At 37.2% G+C, this 12,538-nt stretch overlaps 1 protein-coding gene across 1 annotated transcript in view; it reads right to left on the bottom strand.

Moving 5' to 3' along the window:
- Positions 1–12,538, bottom strand: part of LOC140231128 (scavenger receptor cysteine-rich domain-containing protein DMBT1-like) — a 32,163-nt gene that overhangs the window by 13,346 nt on the left and 6,279 nt on the right. Inside the window, exons 4-5 of the mRNA XM_072311280.1 lie at positions 4,890–5,219; positions 3,451–3,768 (exon numbers count right to left, since the gene is read on the bottom strand). Of these exons, the coding sequence (XP_072167381.1) occupies positions 3,451–3,768; positions 4,890–5,219 (648 nt within the window). The remainder of the gene's footprint in view (positions 1–3,450; positions 3,769–4,889; positions 5,220–12,538) is intronic.

Raw genomic sequence — 12,538 nt, forward strand, 5'->3', positions numbered from 1 at the left:
GGTGTAAATACAACCCATTATCTTAGAGCTAGAAACCACTGTGCCTACTCGGCGCATTCCTAAATCTTGCAGAATGTAATATCAAGCAGTGCTACATGAAGAGTAAGTGACGATGTAATTTTATCTATTATCTTTTTAATAAATGAACATGCTTTGGCTTGACATACCATGATCACTTATGCGTTTCCAAAGTTTTTGGCAAGCAGTAAAAAAAAAAAATCACTTAACTCTGATGGGATTTTTTTTTTATGCCTCCGCCACGAAGTGGTGCCGGAGGCATTATGTTTTCGGGTTGTCCGTCCGTCCGTCCGTAATGAATTTTGTGGACAAGGTAACTATCGAAACCTGTTGAGGTATCCTAATGAAACTTGGCATGTATGTGTATTAGGGGGTGAAGTTGTGCCTATCAACTTTTGGGTGCACATGCTCAAGGTCAAAGGTCAAAAGGTCAAGGTCAAATATATAAAATTTCATTATTTCCACCATATCTAGTGAATGCCTGAAGATATTTTCTTGAAACTTAGTGTATACATGTATTACCCAATTAAGATTCTCTGGTGAAAGTTTGGGTCATGAGGTCAAAGGTCAAAGGTCAAAAGGTCAGGGTCAAATACATAAAATTTCACTATTTCCACCATATCTATTGAATACCTGAAGAGATTTTCTTGAAACTTAGTGTATACATGTATCACCCAATTAAGATTCTCTGGTGAAAGTTTGGGTCATGAGGTCAAAGGTCAAAAGGTCAGGGTCAAATACATAAAATTTCACTGTTTCCACCATATCTATTGAATGCCTGAAGAGATTTTCTTGAAACTTAGTGTATACATGTATTACCCAATTAAGATTCTCTGGTGAAAGCTTGAGTCATGAGGTCAAAGGTCAAAGGTCAAAAGGAAAAGTAAAAATATCAAAACTTCTTTTTTTTCTCCGTACCTTGGAAAATTGTTCAAGGTATCTTCATGGAACATAGTATATACATGTACTGACTGGAAGTGATTATCTAGAGAATGTAGGGTTCATGGGGTCAAAGGTCAGGGGTCAAAGGTCAAGTGCAACCCTTCAAAATTTTACTATTACCCTCATATTTATGCAATGCCAGCAGGGTTATTTTTTTACACTTGGTGTATGCGTGTGTAACCTAATAGAAATTCTCTGGAAAGTTTTTTTTTTTCTCTTTTTGCCTCAAAGGTCAAAAGGTCAAAGATCAAGTGAAAGTGCTGCACTAACTTTTTCCTCCATATCTCGGAAGTGGCTCAAGTTACCTTGAAACTTAGTACATATTATGCATGTTCTACCTGAAAGTAATTATCTTATGAATTTTAGGGTCAAGGGCCAGATGAAAATGGTAACAATTTACTATTCAATTCAGAAATTGCACTTTTTCTCCACACCTGTACCTTGAAAATTACTCAATGCCTAAATGTATGAATGGGTCAAAGTCAAGTTAAAGTCCTTAAATCCCTAGATACATGCTCTCCTATTCATCCAATTAAACCTACGTCAAGGAAGGTGAACATTCAACACATTTGTGACAAACTTGTCATTCCAATATTTTACCAATTTTGTGAAAATGTAATCACACAGTGTCCACATGTACTATCTAGACCTATTGGGAAAATCATGCATTATGGCGGAGGCATACCAGTCGCCAAAGCGACATTTCTAGTTCTTAATGGTTCCCTTGAGTAGGAATCTTAAACAGTGATCATTTTTATTAGACATTGACTTCCCCTTTTCTAATACTAGTATGCTAACAGAAAAAAAAACGAAGTTGTTTATTCAGTCAGTCTCCCCCTTTAAAGAGGATGGCTAGTAACTGATCAGTGGGAATCAGTGGGAATGCTGGGGGATGACTGTTCCAATCCTTGTTGGATTCATTTAAGAGTACATTATATATCTACTGTTGTGTGAAAATTATTTGCTTCAGAATGGTCTCATATTCAAGTAATGTGCAGTTTAATGTTTCCAGGTTAGCGTGCCTGGTCAGTGACGGGGCATTAATCTGCACATTACTTGAATAATTATGACACCGTTCTGATGCAAATAATTTTCATACAACAGTAGATATATAATGTACTCTTAAATGAATCGAACAAGGATTGGAACAATCATCCCTCAGCATTCCCACTGATCGGTTACTAGCCACCCCCTTTAATTTCTTTCTCTCTTAGCTCTCAAACATCAATGACTAACTGTAACAACCTGCTTTAATGGATAGTTTGGAATCAGGCAACGAGGAGTAATAATGATCAAGAGTTGGGGTATAGTGCTAACCGGCACAGTATAGGCCTATGAACTCTTAATTTGAAAAAAAAAAAGGAGAAAGCTGGACAGAATTATCATACTTTACAGCTTATCAGAGAATGAAATTCGTGATATCTTTAAGCGATGATTTGATGCGATTGATGCCTTTTCATGGAGATTATACATCGCTGTAAAAAAAGATATGGATCCCTGTTAATGCTTTGCATCATATCATTCCTTTTGATAAAAGACATAAAACGCGGGGAGAAGGAGGGTGTGAATAGTTTAGAGGTTTGACAGTGTAATATATCAAATGGAAGAGTGTTGTTGCTAAAAACCTAAGCTTCAACCACTACAGACTTGAGGGGAAACTCCTTCATTTTTATTCTCAGAATTTTGTCTAACCCGACTGGTCATCACATCATGTGGTCAGTCTACACACCCTACCTCCCTAGGAGCCTAACCTCTCCCATAAACATTTCTTGATAACCTGTCTCCCCTTTGTCTACCAGTGCTAAGTTTCTCCCCCATCATCCCCATCATGTAATGTGAGTCACTGGTGTCAGTGACCCATGGATAACCGTGGTCACTATTTACCTACACCTTTGTTTTATTATAATTTGTATCCCACTATTTGAATATCGTAGATTAAGCCCCTCCTTCTAGTATACATGTATTATAAATATGACCATGTGCTTTTGGAAAGGGGTCTCTCTTTCACCCTCTTCGGGTAAAGACACATAGCGCTGGTCTCCCTTGCCATCTCTCTTTAGGGGCGATACATTATGACTGTCAGATAGGGAGTACCTATTACATCAAATACTGTATCTGTTTAATCTTGTATATTCCATCGTCGCCGGAAATATTATGATTCTGGAGCGAACATCAATGTGATTGAATAAAGAGGCTGGATTGTTCATGTATATCAATTGTCATCGTGGTCTTCTGTGTGCTGTCGAGAAAACGTTTAATACCAATGTAACACCGACATTTAATACGCCATCGAATAACATCCACTTAAAAATAAAAGGTGTTACAACAGTTTCATTTGATCCAGTTTTTATCGCATATTCTTCAGACATTTTTTTTTTTGCGGCTACTTTTATCATTATTAATATTTGTTATCTGCTCTAGATTATCAATCAAAATTCCTGTGATACGCCTCTGAAAAAAAAAAACAAAAAAAAAAAAAACACTACTTACTGTATGTGGAGCAGCGCACGCCGGTGTCTTCGGAATGGTCGCAGTTGTGTTGTCCCCAGGGATCGTGCAAACAGTCGGACAGCTCGCTTTCATATCCAGAACAGACGACATCGTCTAAATGAATAGGTCCAGTGCCCTGTCCGTAATAAGTGTGAGAGTCGTAAACGCCCGGGTACCCAAGCTGACGACACACCACCCTGGCTTCGTTGGACCCCCAACGGTCATTGCAGACCGTGCCCCACACACCGCTGTGGTAGATCTCTACGCGGCCATTGTATGGTACACTGCTTCCCGCCAGACGAACTTGACCTTCGTAGCCTGGAATGGAGGGGGGGGGGGGGGGAGGGAAGTTAAAAAAAACCATCGCGGGAAACTGATCAAATATAATTTCATATCACTTCCATATTGATGTTTATGACTTCCGTATCCTATGTCATCGGACAGGGAATCATTTAATTCTGTTTGATTGATCTTTAAAATTCACAAATTGACTTTTATAGGAACCATAGATGAAACGAACAATATCGTGTGTAACACCTAATACGGTGTGCGAGAGAGTAGGCCTTAATAATGCCGAATTTCGGTCCATTGAAAGTTACGACCGTCTTGATTTTCCATGTTGAAACGAGCCTTTGGTCATTCTGAATCAAAGGTGATAGCCAAACAATGTTTGTTTTGTCCAATAGTCGCGTAAGTGAAGATGATGAGGATACAGCGTCATGTAAAATCATCTTGATCTTAACCAGGGTAACTTTGAGTAAGTACTGTTCTCCCGGTGGAACTGCAATGATTATAAGACACATATGGTATGGTACACCCGGGTCCAGACAACTCAAGAGGGTAAAACATATCTACGGCCGTACAAGCCCGGCAAGTTTTGGACTCGATCAAGATCTCCTGTAGAGTCCAGATCTTTAGGCCTATTTACTGTATTTTACCTTCAGTGGGTACCAAAGAAAAAGTAAAATGGGTACCTACACGAATGGGTACAATACAAGATGGAGATGATTATGGGGAACAAGCAACGGGACTATGTTAGTTAAGCTGAGGATAACTGACAGGATACCGTCGATTTTTCATTTCATTTCAATTTATTTTCATATTTCTCACATATATCACAATAAAGTATATAAATACGAAAATTATACAAAACATAATTTAGATGAGACTTCATCGGAATGTACAGAAGTTTGATTTGGTATAAACACAAGGTCTGTATGCATGCGAATTAAACTGTGGTCATGATGCGAAAAAATATGATGGGGCCTGCGTAAAAGCATTAGCTTGTACAGCCGCAGGTCCCGTGAGTAATCAGATTAGGGGAAGTTTAAAATACGGATGTTTTTTTAAGACCAACTATAACTGGGAAAACCGATTAAAACAAACAAAACAGAAAATCCAATTAAATATATGTCAATAAATAAAAATACAGAATTTACCAGTAGATGTGTCGCAAACCACTCCGGCGTCTTCACTGTGAAGGCAGTTGGTATTGCCCCATCCCCGGTGACTGCAATACATTAGTTTTTCCTCGCGTCCCGTACAGCCTACGTTGTCGAGCCAGACCGGCTGGTACCGGTCACCCTGGCCGAACTCCGCGTTGTCGGCGTACCGTATGGCGCCTCCGCTGTAGCCGAGCTGACGGCACACGACTTCCGCGTCGTTCATGCCCCAGCTGTCATCACACACGGTTCCCCATTCGGAGTTGTGAAATATTTCCACCCGTCCTATCGCATCAGTAGGACCACCGACTAGACGGACGTCACCCTCTGTGTGTTCAATAGGAGGACATTAGGAGCACATCAACGTCCTTATGTTGTTTGATTATCTTGTCTGAGCGATACTCTTCCACTTTTTCTGACCTACAAGTTATAGTGTCTTGGTGCTGTTTTGGAGGATTTCCACACTGACCAATTTGCAGTATATATACTAGTAGTTACTATAGCATTAAGAAACCCAAAAAGGTGTGAAATGGGTGACACTAAACACACACACACACACCACACACACACACGCGCCCTTATATATATATATATATATATATATATATATATATATATATATAATGTATATATATAATATATATATATGTATATAATATATATATATACGTATATATATATATAATATATATATATATATATATATATATATATATATATATATATATATATATATATATATATATATATATATATATATATATACATGTTGAGAATTCACGTATTGGCTCCATGAAGTAATGAAGAAATAAACTGGTAATGCATTTTTTTTTTGGGCCAATAAAGGAAGAGTTGATTCGACTCAAATTTTCAGCGGCCTCCGCCTTCTTCAGGAGTCTTGACAATGACGGTATCTTTCTTTTGATACCGTCATTGTCAAGACTCCTGAAGAAGGCGGAGACCGTTGAAAATTTGAGTCGAATAAAATTATTCTTTATTGGCAAAAAAAAAAAGGCATTACCAGTTTATTTCTTCATATATATATATATATATATATATATATATATATATACACATGTATATATATAATATACATGTATATATATAATGTATGTATAGATAGATATACATATTATGTATATATATATATATATGTATATATAACTATATATATATCATAGGTATGTATGAAGTGTTTGCCAAATTTTGTAATTTTTGTCATCATCCAAGTGGATAAGAATCTTTTCAATGACAATAAAGTCGTTACAAAACAAATATATTTGCAGATATGAACGTAAATCATCACGCATATATCCTAATAGTTGTCTTTGTTTTTCGGCAGATTGAATCTAAAATACCTCGAGTCAATACAAATAATGGACATATGTGTTTTTGACATTTAAGATTTCTTAGTTCAACTTTACAATCTTTTCCGGCTTGAGAGAATTCTCCGGATTCACAAGAGTACTCTGTTTCATTCTATAGTTGCATTGCTTGCGAAATTGATCAAGTGAGATGCGGAAGTTGGGATCAAGTGTTCAATATATTTTGATGCTTATTTGTTGCAGTTGGTATACACCCATGTCAGACGAGGGGGGGGGGGTGCATGGTAAATCTTGCTGATAAGGATGAGGATGAGGCCGAGGATGAGGATGAGGATGAAGAGTAGGAGGGAAGGAGGATGAAAAGGTGGAGAAAAGAAAGAAGGAAGATGAAGATGATGAGGGTAAGGAAAGGAGGAAGAGGAGCCAAAGGAAGAGGGGGAAACACCTCTATTGATTTATTGGTATGATGATAATTGGGAATAACGATAAAGATATCGCCGACAGTTTTCCAGTTCGCACGTGCGTGTGTTCGGGGGTGTATGTATTTGCATGCTTGTATGTGTAAAGGGGGTATACGTATGTCTATAAAAGCCTGCAGCCATATCCCTCCGTCAAAGTTGATTTTGCCCCTCCTTTGAAATGTCGGGATTTTGTTCAAATGCAGACAATACCCGAGCAGATAACCCTTGAGTGGGGTGGAGATGGAGTAGGCAACACAATTTTATGATGGTGGTAAGTATAACCGGAATGCTTGACGTGTGTCTACCTTATGTCATTTTGAAACTTGTTTGTCCATCTTATATGCTGTTTATACGCTGATCAGGCCACTCTGTATAAAGATTTGCAATAGATAGATAGATAGATAGATAGATAGATAGATAGATAAATGAATAAATAGATGAATAGATAAATAAATAAATAAATAAATAAATAAATAAATAAATAAATAAATAAATAAATACCCCCCCCACACACACACACACACACCAGCCCGATTTCATTTTCAGGCTTCATTGTGTTTTTGGATTCACGAACCCCTATTTTGGGTATAAGGAATTAACTCTAGCTTTATTATTTGGATCGAGTGAATATTGATCCCGATAAAATCGAACGTTTGGAATAAGGCATCAGAGAATAACAAACCGTCGCAGTTAGAAACCGTCGAAATAACAAGTGAATCATAGTCAGAAATTAATGTCATCAAGGGTGGGTCTTGTGGACCAATTATGATTTGGTTCGATATTCTGCGTACATCCTAAAGCCATGATCAACAGGACGTGCTACTCGCAGTAGGTGTTAGCCTTTTACCAATTAGTGGAAACCACTTACTATAGTGAGTGTACAGAATAACTCACCGTTTTGTGTCCTTACTCCTTCGACGAAGAGAGCCAAAACAACTCCTAGAACACAATGCAGCATCATGGTATTCACTCTAAGAAATCACTTTTCAAACTGGTTTTAATGTGTCTTCCTTTGTCTTGGAGATGGCAAGTTAGACTTTTGTCCCTGAACTACAATTTTCGCTTACAAGATACAGAATAATGAACAGTAGTCCAGTCGGGGCGCAATGGATATGGAATATACCGTCCTGCGTTTCTGAATGGGTAAACAAGGCCTTTGGACTCATCGTTAGTTATCGGTTCATCTACGATATTGCTATCAAAGAGGAGAGTTATACCACGCCATCTTAATGGTTAAAGAATAACCCAAATCATAAAACATAATTATGAATATTGCGTAGTCCATTAATTTCAGAGAACAAAGCGAGTGACGTATTTACCCGACTGAAAAGTAAAGTGACATTAGATATTGACGGAATGCGGTAAGATAGCCTTATCACCATTAGACCGACATTTCTCTTTAATGTAAATGATATTTATATTCTTCTTGGTTTTTTCATTACAGTGTTTCGAACATAATTATATCGAGCGGCAAACGTTATAAAAAAATCTTGCGAAAAAATGTGAGTGCGCGTGTATATCTAACGGGCAATTTAACACCATATCCAGATTAACATTAGCGCATTAAATAAAATAGTTATAGGTAAAGAGTATAGATTGGACATGAATAAAAAAAATCATCGAATTTACACTTCCACATGTCCTCATCGAAATCACACAAATTGAATGTCTTATCATTTTCTCACAACTCTTCTGCAAATTCGCACACAGAGATATCCTTCAAATCCTGCTGTTGGTTGATGATTTTGTTAACAGCAACCACAACCTCTTTCCCAAATAATGCGTTGTTTTTACAAGATTAAAACAATTCAAACGAAAATGACGCGTCTTATTCTGTGAGATTCCATGTCAAAAAGGGACGCCAGGTGAAGATTTTGCACACAGCTCAATGAGAGACTTGTGTTCATCACCTCTGTCAATTTTAGTATGTGATGGCGAGTAATGTCCTTTACTGAAATAAAACATGGGAAACATTAATATTCCTTAACTTAACATCGCAATCGATAATTCTTTCATGAAACCTCCATCATATTCATCTAACACGCCAAATTGTGTGGCATTGCATGATAATTCTGTAATAGTCAAAAGACATAGTCTACCTCTTACCCTCTACTCCCTAACAGTGCTATTAGCTTTGATGACAGGAACATAATGTTGCCATAAGCCGCATTCACACTGGCAAAAGATCGCAAAGTTTAAGATCGCGATCTTAAAGATCACGATAATTAAGATCGCGATCTTGATCTTAAAAGATCGCGATCTTGATCTTAAAAGATCGCGATCTTTAATAAATCTCGATCTTTTACCAGTGTGACCGCGGCTAAAGACGAGGATGGAATAAGGCATCTGCCATATCTCTCACTGGAGATTACTTTTATTCCAACAACCAAACAAATCCAGCTTCGCAGCATAGATGTGCAGAGTGTCCAACTTGTGTTTGGTACCAACAAATAAAGTACCTACGTAACGTAGGGATACTGTTGGGGCCTTCTATTTCTGACATTGTCATTGTTATCAAACACGAGAAAGTAAAGATATTGTAGCGAACAACGGGGCCTTGGCACTTATGCAGACCGAGCCGACCGTCCGTTTGATCGAAATATACGATCACTCTATGAAGAGGATAAAACCTTAAGTTTCCCACCACTTGTACGTCACCAGTCTACACCTTGCACTTCACACTATCTGATTCAAAGGCACATTCTCACTTCTCACATCTAATTCACCCGACACACTGACCAGTGAATTTTCACTCTCACTCCTGACGTCGTTTCTAGAGTACGTCGTCCTCCGACGTTCGCCCTGGAAGTACGTCGTTTTGTACTTTTCATTTCCAAAGTACTGTACTTCGTTCTCCGACGTCAGTTCTGGAAGTACGTCGGACGTACTTGTTTCTTCCAAAGTACTGAACTTTGTTCTCCGACGTCTGTTCTGAAAGTACGTGGGACGTACTTGTTCCTTCCAAAGTTCTGAACTTCGTTCTCCGACGTCTGTTCTGGAAGTACGTGGGACGTACTTGTTCCTTCCAAAGTTCTGAACTTCGTTCTCCGACGTCCGTCCAGATACTCAGTTATCCCACGGTGCAGCAAAGCCCGCTCGAGAATGCTCGCAAAGGCTGCTGGATGAGTTGTCATCTGCTGCAGAACCACCGGTGGGCATCTTAGTTTCGTCGGCATTCAGCACTCATTCCAACCAATACTTATCTTGTACTGAACTCAAATGCATCACAACCTCCGAGGCGATGTACCGGAACACCAACTTGTTTATTTACAGGTATAGTGTGTACATGCTCTCATTTGGAACATCTTTTCGAGTACAAGACACAAGTTCAGTCTCAATCCTCCTCCTCTCTGGACAGAGTGTTTGAATAGAGTACAGTGCGAGAATTGTTTTATGCACGAAATTCTCCCGAGGATGGTATCAGGTTGCTACTAGTACCTGTGTGGAATTATTATAAGCATGGTTATCAATTTCCCCTAAAATTTCCTTTATTCTTTCTTTATTTTTACACAGACTTAAGCTATCCCTTTAAACTCTTCACAGTTTGATTGAAATCATTTACATCAAACATCAACACCATATTCAGTCCCATAACTGATCATGTTTACTAATTAGTTAACATTAATTGTCTAAAATATGTCATATGGCCAACCTGTATACACACGTATACACACACAATGCTAAATGTATGTGTCAAACCTTTGTAACACAACTCTGAACTAATTGTAGGAATTATCGCTGCATTTATCATCCATACTTTTTATCACTATCTGAATCTCCACAAAAACCACTAATTGACAAATAATCATCAATACAGAAGACTGACTTAAAGGAACAATTCAAACACTCTTTTAGAATGTATAGCTTGTTACATGTATAAATCAGCACAAAGTAACCACGACTACACTGTGTTACTGAATTTCTATGAACAAATTTCGCTCTAACAATGGTTTCGCATAAATTCCAAATGAAATGCACTACACACTACACAAAATAAATATCATTTTGTTACAATATATATATATATATATATATATATATATATTATATACATATATACACACACGTGCAATTTTTACTTATGTGCTTTTGAGGACAAAAACGAAGGTGTTCACTAATGCGTAAAATAAATTTTCCTTTATATTGACCAGCTAAGTTGATAGCCAATTAAATTAGCTTTTATATGGTATGATTTTCATTGAATCTTCTATGAAAAATATGAACTTGACAAAGTGTTTAATTTCTTTTTTGGTGATTGAATATATATACTTGAAACTCAAGTTGATTTTAAAACCTAAAGTTAAATAGGACATAAAGACCTTTGTACGGAATATTAAAGTATTCCAAGTTTCGTGAAAATTTCATTTTCGGATTAACATACATATTCATATCCGTTATTTCTAACTCTTATATCAAGTCAACTTGACAAGATGTAGAAATGTTCTCTTGATTACCGATACATGCATTCAGCAGACTCAGCAGTCGGAAGTCTTACCAAGCAAAGGTAATTTCCATTGATTGTGATAAAACGAACGTTCAACCAGTTATAGTTATAGTTATATTAAGGACGGTTGTCAGCTTGCCTTCCATGAGACATTTAATGTCCTTCTTTCGTCTTTCTTGCTCTAAAAATGCCTTTTGGTTCACTCATTGAATTTGATCAGAAATCATAACAAAAAATTGTCTTCGGCAAGTCTTTACATAATCTGATACTCTTGGCCATTTTATACTCTTGACCATGTTCTTGCAAAATGAAGCAAAAAAAAAAAGAATCAAAATAAACCTCTGAAACAGTTATAGATATATAGAGTTCGTGTCTCATCTTTTCTAGAAATTCAAATTGATGACACCTTGACGTGGAAGGACCACAAACTGATATATTGATAAATGCATTTGGCGCAAAATCGGTTTACTTTTAAGTTACGATATCATGCATGTGTCTAGACATATTGTCGTGTTTTTGTATGAATTCTCTGTACAATCACACTGTATATTATGGAATTGAAGTTTATGGAAGTGTTTACAAAACCATCTAAATTACATATTACTTGCACAGAAAATGGCAGTTTGAACAAGTACATCTTCTCCATTTCGAACAAGTTCTAGGCATTTATTCGCCAATCTAGAAATAATGGATATTTATAATCTTCCTAAACTTGCAGTATCAACAATTTCGTATACTATATACACAAAGGGCAAAAATCTCAACATGTCATTAATTTTGTTAAAAGGGTTGATGATAAAGTATGCGTTTTATTATGAACTAAGCTTACAGTTTTTGTACAACATATATGCTTTGATTTATCTTTTTGCCCCCAATGTATATCGACTAGTGCTGCACTAGTCTTGGGCTAACTTTTAATTATCCTTTTAACACCGTTTTTTCTAAATAATCTAAATGCGTTTCTTGTATGCATATATTTATACCTGTATATAAATCTTTGTTAATTGTGTCCATATCGTCATACTCGTATACGCTCATGCAATATATATGTATATAAAATAGCATACATACTTATGATACAGGCCGGCAGTGCATGACAAAAGTTATAGTGCACGCAAAATATAACGATTGCAAACGATAATCCACTATCGATGTGACTATCTGTTTTTGCTCCCTCACTTTAATCATCGAGTACTTGAATCCCGCATCTTATCGACGCGATTGCGCCACAACCGCGATATGCTTTGCTCAATACAATCGTTATTCTCGATTCTCGCTGGGTATGCCAGCAACTTATCTGTGTGGGACTAGACTTTCAGCGGTAGATTTAAACATGGAAGCTGAAAACAACAGGTTCTCTACTTTTACAGAGACTGATCTATATAAACAGCATCTTAGACGATAAGGACACAAAGA

The sequence above is a fragment of the Diadema setosum genome, chromosome 7, assembly GCF_964275005.1.
Source record: "Diadema setosum chromosome 7, eeDiaSeto1, whole genome shotgun sequence".
Taxonomy (NCBI): Eukaryota; Metazoa; Echinodermata; class Echinoidea; order Diadematoida; family Diadematidae; genus Diadema; species Diadema setosum.